This window comes from Corvus brachyrhynchos, unplaced genomic scaffold, assembly GCF_000691975.1.
Source record: "Corvus brachyrhynchos isolate BGI_N302 unplaced genomic scaffold, ASM69197v1 scaffold87, whole genome shotgun sequence".
NCBI classification, from domain to species: Eukaryota; Metazoa; Chordata; class Aves; order Passeriformes; family Corvidae; genus Corvus; species Corvus brachyrhynchos.
In genome coordinates this window covers 3,033,206-3,045,285 of record NW_008239767.1, presented here as the reverse complement: position 1 = coordinate 3,045,285, position 12,080 = coordinate 3,033,206, and the positions used below count along the sequence as shown (strand labels likewise).

At 39.6% G+C, this 12,080-nt stretch overlaps 1 protein-coding gene across 1 annotated transcript; it reads right to left on the bottom strand.

Moving 5' to 3' along the window:
• Positions 1–1,636: 1,636 nt before the first annotated feature.
• PRSS35 (protease, serine 35) lies at positions 1,637–12,040 on the bottom strand. The gene has a single exon (XM_017742885.1). It carries the CDS (start codon positions 7,591–7,593, stop codon positions 6,355–6,357), a length of 1,239 nt encoding a protein of 412 aa, XP_017598374.1. The 5' UTR covers positions 7,594–12,040; the 3' UTR covers positions 1,637–6,354.
• Positions 12,041–12,080: the final 40 nt, after the last annotated feature.

Genomic DNA, 12,080 nt, shown 5'->3' with positions numbered 1-12,080 from the left:
TAGTGTTGCCTTTGACAATAGGAAAAGCAGAAATCACATTTTTTTCCGTTCAGTAAGGCACTGTGATTTTTTTCTGTTGTTCATGGGGTTCACCTTTGCCTTCTCTTGTCCTCTTCTTCTGCCTGTTTCAAAATGTCCACAGAGAGATACAGCCAGAAAGGGTCCATTGCTGTGTGCTGTCTCCTGGCTGCTTTCATCCTTGATTAAGCAAAGCTTTAAACAGCATTTAATCCATAAATTTGGAAATTAAAGTGGAGGGGAGGGGTGGGAGAGTGCTGCAACTGCAACCAAAGGGCAGCTGAGTAATTTGTCTGCAAACCAGCCAAATTTGGTTTCATCCAAAGTTTTCAAACTCTTTCACATGGAAAAGAAGTAGAGCCATAGCAACTGCAATAGGTATGGTGTGTTCATAATTACCAAGAAGAACAAGTAAATATTTGTGTGGCTTTTCCAGTATATCTGATCTATTTTCTAAGCAATAACAACTGAAGGATTAGCCATTATCCGGGTCTAAAGATATATTTGAAGCAGAAGGAATGAAGGACTCATCAGGAATACCTGCGTAATAAACAGCGTAAGATGCCACTTCTTTGGAGGATTTGAGTGTCTATTATTTGGGGAAGGCCTTCTGAGCATTTGTCAAAGACTATGAGAAATGGGAGTATGACTGGCAAATACCTGCACAAGAATCTGGGTTGTATGGGAACATTTTAGGGCTGAATAGACATTTGGGTAAGATTCCAGTTCAAGCCCCCCAGGGCCCCTGGGAGTGTGCGATCCATAACATTTGTTGGAACATATCTTCCACCAAAGAAACCACATCCGTGCCAGTGGCTTGGGAATGGCCTGCAGAGGACACAGCTGTCACCCCTGGGTCTCTGTTTGTGTTCCCTGAACGAAGGCTGAGAAACATTTCTCAGGCACCAAGACATTCTCCCAGATGGTGGCACAAAGTAGATTTCAGCAATGAAAAGATTTAGATCCTGTTAGCAGCCCCAAACGGACTTTTTTCCAGGTCACAAATCTTTCAATCCAATTTATTTCCCTGTGGCACTAGCTTCTCCCCCATGTGAGGACCCATATAAGAGCTGGTGGGTAAACCCTCCCTGGTAAATATTGCTTGTATTAGACACATTGTTAATCACAGCTGTAATAATTTCTTAACTTTCCATTAAATATTTCCAGCAGCTCTTGGCCTTGCCAAAAATCTGTCCTTTTACTGTCAGAGATAAAATCAGCACCAGTTTCAAGGGCACAGATTTAAGATAATTCTAAGAACCAATATTATAATATTTTACATACTTTTAATTTGGCCTGGCTCAACAGATCTCTGAGGCAGAAAGTGTAACTATAGCAAATAGCAGAAACAGAACTAATTACTTATTTCAGAAGTAATAACTTGCAGAAGAGACGATGAGTCATTTCCTTGCTGAACTAAATTTTTTACTCATCAAATTTGCTCATGGAGTAATAATCTTGAAGACAGGGAGGTTTTTTTCCCAGAACAAATTTATAGAGACATTAATATCTTATAAAACCAAGTCCCAGATGATTCACTGATAAATCATTACAGGCACTTAGAAAATGAAGTTTGTGTAACACAGCCAGAGCTAACAAACTGCATCATGACAGAGGAAAAGAAAAACAACAGAAAATATTTATTGACATAATAAGTGCATCATATAATATCTTAACAGAGCAACGGTTTGCATTTATTTTCTCAAATGGCTTGTCATTTTGCACAGTTAAAAATATAAAGTTTTCTGTCAGTCTTAAAAAAGCAAAAAACATGAAAGAATCCTCACAGCTGCTTCTGTTTTTTTTTTTAGGTTTTTTTGTTAGGTTTTTAACCTAAATGCTCTGACACTTGGAGCAAAAGGCTGGTGCAAAGGGAACCCAATATACTTCCAAATCCTTTGAGATTAGAGTGAAATTTTAAGCTTTCAGTTTAATAACATTTTCCCCCTCCCCACCCTGTCATTCTTTAATCCAGGAATTTGTAGATGGAAGTATCTGCAATAATCTGTGCTTTAAAATTAGAAGGAGTTGATTAAATTTCTACAAATGCCAAACACAAACAGAAGACATTTGAAAAAAATTTATTACCTAGAATTTCTAGATACATGCAAAAAATGGAGCCAACATTTAAATGCCACAAGTCTGAGATTTTTTGTTGGATTTTTTTTCCAGTGGAGAACAGCCTTTACAGGAATCCCAACAAAAGGTTGGGTTTGAGAAACTCCCTTTACTCACTCCACTCTTGGTGATCCAGTGTACTGGGAGGTTCATACTGCCAAGACTTTTGGTCAGGACACAGATCTGCTGCTTTCCAAGGACCCTAAATGAACAGAAGCATAATCCCTGCAAATTCAGGCATGGATTGTAGATCAGGGTCAAAACCCCCTGCCTGCTAGTGTTCCCTGCCACAACCTGAGTCCTCTCACAGCCCCTTCCTTGTTGCTATTGGCTGGGAAGAAAAGCCCTGTCTTTAACGGTGAAAAATTGTTGATGAAACTTGTGAATTTCACATCTTAATTCATACTATTAAGTCTTGACCAGCTGCCTACTCTTTCTCACAATGGGTCCCTCTGCTACCTTGCAGTCATTTCATCTGTTACTTTGCACACTTTCTTTATCCCTTGCATACCATCTCCATCTTCCTGGTCTTCCATACCATCTACTTGTTCTTTCTTTCTGTTTTATTTGCTGTTTGCTGCCAGGTCATCCCTTATCAGCAGACTAGAAAGAACTCCCCAGCTGCTTCTTTCCTCCACATGTGGATGAATTATTTTTTTTACTTAAGCCATATTCGTGCTGATTCATACTCCATACAGACACATCAATCTGCAAAATTAAGATGGTAAGTTATAAACTGAGTCAAGGAGTTTCTTTAAGCAATTATTACAGTATTGGGTACTCTATACCTCATATAACAAATAATTTTCCTATGTAATGTTGTGCTTTTCTTTTGCTAAGTTAGTAAAAACTTAGACTAAATTTTTCACACTGCAGATAACCCCCTTGACTTCCACTGTGTGTCTCAGAGGCTCAGATTAAACACATCCACAAATACCTTGCAGAACCTGGTCTGGCTGTGTTAATAGCTTGCATACAAGGTTTATCTTTGGCCCCGAAAAAACTTACTTGTTCACTTTATAAATTCCAGTAGCCCTCTAGAAGAAAAGAGATTTGACTGAGTTTGTTTTTACCTAAAGCCAGGAATACAGTTAAATAAAAAGGTCTACTATACCAACTCTTATAGAAAAGCATTAGTACTGATGAAAACAAATGATGTACAGCCTGGTACCTGAGAGAGGAAAAATCCTTTAGGGAAACATCACAAGGGCTGGAAACACAGCCTTGCTGCTAGTGTCCTAGACAACAGCAAGATCTGATCTCTTGAGATCATATTTTCCTCCTCGTGTTTTCTCATTGATAACTAGATAGTAACTGCCAGTCTTTAAGAAAATCTGAGATGGTCATGGCTCAGAAATTCTTGTCCCATTTGCAGTGGTGGGTACCAAGAGCTCTATGCAGCACAATGAATTCCTGGGATTGCGTGTAAGTACTTGATTTATGAACTATTCCAGAAGTCCTTGTAATAGATAGTCACAATGCCTACACAGAGCATTTCCTTCTCTAATAGACCAACTGGAAGACTGAAATGTTGCCTAGCATGCAGAGACAACAGGAAAAACATTTTGTCTGTGTCTTCTTGTACCTGCATTCCCTGGCCTGAAGGTGCTGACTCAATCAAAACTACGTGTGTTCTCCAAGCCTGTATATTTGCACGTGTTTGTGCATGTGCACTCAAGACACAGAGGTTGGTTTGTTTGTTTGAAATTAATTTTCATGTTGCTCTGGCCAACCTCTTTAATCTCTTAGCACCACAAAATTAAGCACTGAGCATCTAGTGTTTATTCTCTGAAAACAAAGGGTTTTTATCAACCTGGTATGAGAACCTCAGGTTGTGGCTGAGATATTTACAGCAGATGATTATTATAACAAGACCATTTGAAAGCTGACATCAACATTTTTCATTCTTACCTTGCTCCCAATTCCCAAACTGATAGAGAAATAGGTTTTATTTCTTCTTCTAAGGAGCACGCTTAAATAAGACTCAACAAAACAAGGAATTTACTAAGTCCCCTTATCTTGATCAGTTTTAGACCCAAATCAACAATGATGATAATTGTAAAAAAATCCATGGACTTGGGTTGTCTTGTATTAGATTAATAATGTGGTACCTTATTTGTCACAGTAACTAGGAAAAAGGCACTTAAGAAAAACATTACAGAGCTGACTAAAGAATATTATAGGTCTGTTGCATAGAGTAAGAGTATTAAATACTGTAATGAGGTGATTTAAAATTGTCAGCAAAGCCACGTGTTAATAGAGATGTTAACAACAATAAAAAATAATTAACCCTAAAATCTTAGAGATTTATTTCTAAACTTTAAAAATTATTATTAGTTTTCTGCAAACAATCACACAAAATAAAATTTAAAAATAATAAAAGAAGAAAAGTTGAGTGTTCCCTGGAAAGGTTGACATTAAAAGAAATAGTTTCCTTTAAAGTGAGATCTCTTCCAATTAATGAAATATTGTTAGGGTTATGATATGGAAGCAAGTCTTAAATTTTTATGCTTTGGCAATAATAGGACAAAGTTGCCTGCACATTCAGTGTGTCAGGTTATATACTTTCAATCATCTACAAAAAGAGTGGGTTATTTAAAATCATCTTATTCCATCAGAAGATATTACAAGCACATTTTAAAGATACCAACAAACAAATAATATTTTTAAATTTTGTTGTATTTTTTTCTCCTGCACAGGAAGAAAATGTATTTTGGTCAGCATAAATTTATGGTAAAAAAATGAAAATATTATGGTGGTGAATATTCTAAAAGTATAGAAACCCAAAGGATATGATCAGAAAGGCACAGTATCTTTTTATGTTATTAGAGTAACATAGCACCATAACAATTCTGTGTACTTCAAAATCTTGACATAAAATAAAAGATATAGACTTGTATAGCAATCAACAACAATTTTTAAGAAGGTGGTTTGTGTTTAAAGATGTGTAAAAGTCAAGCTCAGATTGTGTCTTCATTAAATACATGGTTCTGCAAACACATTGAACCAAATTATTTGCTAACTACTGCTTCTATCTAAGATACCTTTTATAATGCACAGGATAGTTCTACCATTCAGAAGGTGCTATAATTTTGTTGGGAGAAATTTTTAGTTCACCTTGTAAATCATGTTGAGGTGGAGTCTGAATATAATGTGATTAAAACCACCCACTTTTCAAAAGTGTATAAAGCCAAACTAAAATACTGATTTCCAACTCCCAGTCTAATACATACTATCCTATCTATGAAGCTGAACTCGTATAAAAGTAATTTATAAAAACTGAAGAAATGTTTAGCACCCAAAAAATATATCATCTGTGAAGCTCCAAATGATTGTCAAGTAGCCACTTCAGGAGTCAGTGACTTCTCCCAATGGTAAAGCTAAACATTTGACTAGAAACTAAACCTACAACTCTCCAAATACTAATTGGAAGGCAAATGCATGTGTTTAAGATTTCTATAGCTTCTCAAAGAATATTTAAAGGCATTAAACTATGTCCAGATGTGTCTTCTTCTTCCAAGCATAGAAACTTTTGTTTGTTGATTTCTTTTTTGCTGTTTTACTGAGCAATGAGGTGAATTTGTCTTTAAGGTGTAACCCTCAGCTACATAAATTTGGATTTTCCATCGGAGTGTTCCTGCAGCAACCAGAAGAGCAAGTTTTCCAAACTAACAATCATTAACTATAGTGCTGCTTCTCAACATGGACCTGTGGTCTTTAGAGAATGCCAGAATAATGTCTTGTTCTCATGCAGTTCTCTGGATCATTCTGCACATACAGTAACATGCTATATGCACAACTTGCATTTGAAGAATTGGAACAGAACCCTGAGAAAAGTAAATCCATTGGAAAAAAATAGATATTGTTTAATAACATCAGTTTGAGATGTTTCAACCCTTCCCCTGGGGAAAAAAAAATGACAAACAAGTGCAGCCATTTTTTTTTCTCCTCATGAATGACTTGAATTTATCACAATTGCAAACATAAATATAGTTTGGGATTTTAAGTGCGTACTAGGTTGATTACAATTAGAAATATTTTGTCTCACAATTCTACCCCTCCCCCAGCAATTCAGCATTCCTCAAGTCACCATAGCACTACTTGTGAGCTTTGAGTCCAAAAACGTTCTGACACGGAGCGATGTTCCTCCAGTAACTGTTGCGGCCGACTTTCACTCTATGGCAGTGCGGGTGCTAGGCAAGGGAGGTTCAGCTCTCTTCAGCCTTGTGTGCAATTCTCATCGTTCCCATGTATCCAGAAGCAAATCTGGGCATATTTGAGAGGAGTAATTCGGACTGCTACATTGTAATCCTGCTGTTCACCATTGATGTCCACCCACTGATGGCCTGAGTAAACAGCGATGATCTTGCGTTTCCACTTCTTTTTGTTCGGCTCCTTAAGACGGAGATAGATCCCAGATCCTGTGGAGCCAGGCTCAGCATCACAGTACTGATAAAACAGATCATTGGACTCATCAGAAATGCTACAAAATCTGTAGACCAGCTGCCCAGACCGATCATTGTCAAAACCTGAGAAGTGGATCATGCTCCCAGGCATCATTTTGATTGTTGGGCTGATTCCCAGATCCATGTATTTCCTTTTGTGGGGACGCTTGAGCTCAAGAACAGCATAATCATAATCCAGGGCAATATCCCCAGAGACACCCTTAAACCAGCCTTTCGGGATGTGCGTACTCTTCACCCGGGTCCACTGGAAGGAGGGCATGCCATCTGAAGTCCCTTGCTTCCTCCCAGATCTCCTCTGCTTTCTCCCATCACCTTTGGATTGTCTTAATTCTGTGGCAGCTTTGGGATCCTCTTTGGCCACAGAAATTTCTCTCCTACTTCTTTTAGCACCTTTGTGTTTCCTGCCGTTGCCTCTGGATTTCATCTTCATCAGGCCCACCCTCAGTCTTTTGCTGCCCTTGACATAATCCTTGCCATTGTGCAGACAGTGGGCTGCTGTCAGCACGTGCTTGGGGGAAACGAGAATGCCACTGCAGCCGGTGGAGATCTTCACAGCTGTGTTGAACGGAAAGTTGGTCATAAACCTCTTGTCATAGATGCTGAACCTGCTGTCTGTTCCATATATCTGCCTCTTCTTTCTTGAAGGCCTTCGTGTGGTTGTGTTCCCAGCTGGGTCAAGCACTGCTCCGAGGACATTCACTTCAGTCAGGGTTCGTGTGCCGTTTTCAAAAACAGTCTCATAGGATAAGAGGTTCTTCAAGTCAGACAAGCTTGGCACTGGCAGTTTTCTTTGACATTCAATTCCACATACACTGTTCAGCTCTAATTTGGTTTTTGCTTCAAATTTAGGGCTGTCAAGGGAGAAAGTTCTTTCTCTCACAATCTGGGGAATCTTCTTTAAGTGCCAAGTAAAATCTTGTTCCGTTTCTGTTCCATTACTGAGACCCAATATAGGTATGAAAAATATGAATAGCAGTAACATGTGCTCCATTTTATTTTATTTTTTTCTAAAACAAGAAAGAGAGATTTGAAAATACACTTTGGAAATACACACAGTTATCTTAACATCTTCAGGTGTAATCATGCAGTTTTAGAACTGACATTAATGGAACAGAATTCTACACTCTGCTCAAAATAGAAATGCCTCATATATTCCCTGTATTGCCTCTGACTCTTCCAATGGTTTCTAGCAAGATGGGTGCAGATAATTCAGCCAGCATCCATGCTGAGTTACCTACTGGAAGATGAAACCTCCTGTTTTTCCCTCAGTGGACAGCAGTCTGAGTCATTCCACTTGGTCAAGCATCCTGGTTTTATTTATTCCAAAGGAATGCAGTTATACATTATGTTTCTGCTTCTCTTTTCTATAGCTATATAGTTGAAGGTAGAACATAGTTGAAAACCCTCAGTGTATTCAAAAGCTGGCAGCCGAGCAGAGATGGATAGACAGACTACACTTGTGAGACTCAGGAACTCTTGGGAAACCAGACCAATTGTGCTCTTTCATGAAGTGGCCAAAAAGTGGCTTTAACTGACTTAAAAGTCACCAGTGCTTCTCCATTACCCACCCAGCTGAGAATTATGAATCTGTCTGTATGAAAAATGGCACTTTGCTAGCTGCTATCCCAAGGAAACCAGGTCTTCTAGGACAGACAGACAAGTGAGGAAAGCAGAATGTTGCTGGTGTAGAGGAGTCTCCTGGTTATATATACATGCAGCAAAGCTCAGCCAAGTAGGAGGGACAAGCCTGGTTACCCATCACATGCCTTTTTCAGGATCCCACAAAGGCTGTAGGAACTGTGCTGTCTGTGTCTTATGGTCACATGTGGAATGCCCCACCTACATGGGGTGATGCACCACACCAAGAGCTAATATTTTAAATGGGAAAGACAAAAAACACTATTATTCCCATCTGTAGTTGAGAAACATGCAGGAAAAATGTAAAATTGTTAGAAGTCTGAGGCAGAGCCAGAAACTGAACCCAGATTCTGAGCTCAAAACATTAAAAGACCATTTTTCTCCTTTGGCAGCACTGATGTCAGTGGCATTATCCAACTACTGGCGGCTGCCACTGGGAAACCTGTGCTCAGTTCCAACATCCTTCATTCCAATTACATGGAAACCTCAGCAGTGAAGAAAGAAAGGGTCTATGATTAAACTTTAAAAGCCAAGCAATTCAAGGATTTGTATGTGGTTAAGCTCTCTGGTTAACATTGCAATGGCAGTGTAGGCCAGGCCAAATATAACCACTTTCCTTAATTTTAGTTTAGAATAATAAAAGTGGTGCTCTCCAGTGAAACAGCCTGTCTACAGGCTAGCTGAAGATCTAGCATGAGAAATAGGGGTATATGTGCAACATATAAAAAGAAGAGGGAATATCACTTTCAAACTTGTATAATGGACCAGTGACATGATTTTTGAGGCATCTTTACTCTATAGACAGATTTGTTGTCTATAGTAAGTAATAATTTTAACTTTTAAAACTTAAAATAAGCACTACAGTTCAACCACAGCTTGTTGCTTCTGATGCGAAAATCAGAGAGTGGATTTGTTTTAGCATAGTTTTGACACTTTTCACCTTTGCCAGAATGGAACACCAACTTTGAGCTGGAGTCCACTTACTAGGATAGATAGATAGATAGACATATAAATCAATAGACATATAAATCCCTTTTTACAACACAAAGAAACCCTCCCTGGCTTTAAAGTAGCTAACTCAGGTTTTGGAGAAGATGTGTGGACTTTCCTAGAACTTCTGGAGATTACAGTGATCACAGGTCTGAGTTCTGGGGTGTAAGTGGTCACATGAAAAGATATCAGGAAGTTTTGAAAGCAGAGCAGAATCACCCCAGGCACAAGATTTTGTAGAGGGATGCCAGCTGTTCACACCAGTCTAGCTAATCGGTATAGCAGAAATGCGCGCATTTAAACATTAACTTTGATATACAAAGTTACCTTCAAAGTGTTGGTTCGGTTATCGCTCAATTAGCACTAAATCTGAGGAAGAATGACTATTTTACATATCTATGGGTACGTTAGAAGGTGCCAAAATAAAAAAATACTATAACGAGGACATTAAAAATACCTTCCTGGCCTGACCAAAGGCTTGCCTGTCCTAAAATCCTGTTTCTGACACTGGCTAAATGTGGTTGCCTAGGGTAGAGGACAGGAAGAGTGCAACCATGTATGCCCCTCCTCCCTCATGGTTTCTTAACTTACAAGCAGTTGTACCTGGTGGACTTTAAAGCAGAGGTTGTAGTGTAAGGAAACCTTAGTTAATTTCTCTTCCATAGCTTGACAGTCTTCCCTTGAATACATATAAAATTTTGTAGCCATAATGTTCTGCATCCAGGAGTTCCACAGCTTAACTACACGTTGCATGAGGAAGCATCTCCTTTATTTCCAGCCTGTCACAAACTAGCATGGTTTGAGGATAACTAATGTTATATTAATGTAGAAAAGCTGGTTTAAATTTGCTTTGCCCTGATATACCTGCTGAATAAGACAGTTCTAATGTTAGGCTTGAGAATGATTTTTCTATTTTTCCCTAGAATACTCCTCCCTTTCTCAGCTGTTCCTCAGGGTCTGGATATTTGATTTCCTCTGTAGCTGAACTTTGTGAGCCCTAAGGAAAGTTCAGTCACTAACTGCTTGTTCATACAGAAAGTCTGGGTTGATGTCATTCCACTGTGATGGCAGAAGTCTTCCCAGATGCACTCATAACTAAGTTTATAGGGAAGTCCATGTTTTTCTCTCTGCTTTATAGAGAGACTTTCTGCAAGGAAATGAGTGGAGTACTATGGCTCCCTTCTGCCACTCTTTAGAAAGAAAAAAACCAGCCAAAGCACAGAACCTTCAATAGATGCCTTGGAGCCTTCCATTTGAAACACGATACTCAAGTGCTCACTGCTTACAAAGGCAGTCTTGGAAGCCAAGATTTTCCTCATTTATAATGAACCACTTGTCACTGGGAATGAACTAACTACACTTCAGGATAACTGGAAGAAGTTCAAGGAACTTAATAAACATGGTAATTCTCATTACAGACCAGAGCAGTGGTCCTGCTAGGCAGCTTTGTCGTTTCCAGCCATGCATTTAAGATCTGTTTACTAACCCCATCCCTACTGTTTAAGGGAGGCCGACTCCAAGCATGGGCAATGTCAGCAGCTGCCATGGTCCAGTACAGGCTGCTGGCAAACGGGAAACACAGGGCTCCTCTTGCCAGATGATGAGGATGTAAATGTGTAGATGGGTGCAAAGACAGCATTGCAGGGTGGGAGAACAGGAGAAAGAATACAGCCTCCAGAGGAAGGAGGAAATGTTCTGAGAAGGCTTCAAGCTGATTTCAAGAAAAAACCCTCAATCTCAGTATGTTACCCATTCTGCCATGCTGTTCTCCACTCTTCCTCCAAGCCCCTCTGCCCTCTCCTTTCCTTCACTCCTTTCCCATACAGATTTTGGGTTGTCTTATAGTAATTGGAATTCTTGAGTCAGCTCTTTAAGGTAGGATGAATTGCTTCAGAGAAGACAAGATGGAAACCAGAAAGTGAGAGACATTCCCAGCTAAATGAAAATGCTGAAGTTCTTCCTCCAGTTTCCAAACCCAGCTGATAACAGGACTCCCTGTTTGGTGGCATTCCAGCTGCCAGGCGTATCCATACAAGTAAAACTATTTTCAGTTCTTTCACTTCTTGCTTCCAACATTAAACCTTTCTTGCATCCACAGGACAAGAACTACCTAATTTTTCAGGATATGCTTCAAATATTTTGTCATTATAACCTACCTTATTCCAGCTGAATGCATCTCAGATGCTCAGGAAAAGACTAGAATCAAGCAGAACTAGAAGAGGTTTCTCTTCAGGCTACCACAGAGGGAATTTACGTATCAGTGTAGCTCAGAGAGAAGAAAAGTTCTGTCCAGTTTCCTGGCAGTGTTTTATCTTGGTCTGTTCAGTGCAGCCTCTACTCTGGGGTTTCCTTCTTCTTGGAGGAGAGTTAATGCATTTCAAACTAAGCTTACACAATTTTAAATGCAATTTTCAGGCCATAAAATAACAGAGGCTGCTATTGTAAATATCTTCTTTAACTGCTTTTGGTCTTATTCTTGAAATGACCTGAAAGTTGGAATTCAAAGTTCTACTCTGACAAAGCAAAATAGACAACAAATTTTTGAAATCTCGCACTCCCTGGAAGAAACCATTGCCCTAATCTTACCTGCCACTTCTCCTCCCTTCCCTCTTCCAGGTGTGCTCACTTAGTACAGCAGTGCATGAATGTTGTCCTCCTCTCTGACTTGCGGGAAAAAAAACCCACTGCGGCTCCTGGCTCTTACAAAACTTAGGCAGCTTCAGTACTCATAGGAAGAACTAACTGTACGCGGCAGGCGTCACAGCTCGTTTCTGAAACCCCACACGCGGGGGAAATAAAGGCCCGTGGCTGAGTGGCGCTGGCGCGCGGCTCCCCTCTGGCGCAGTGCCC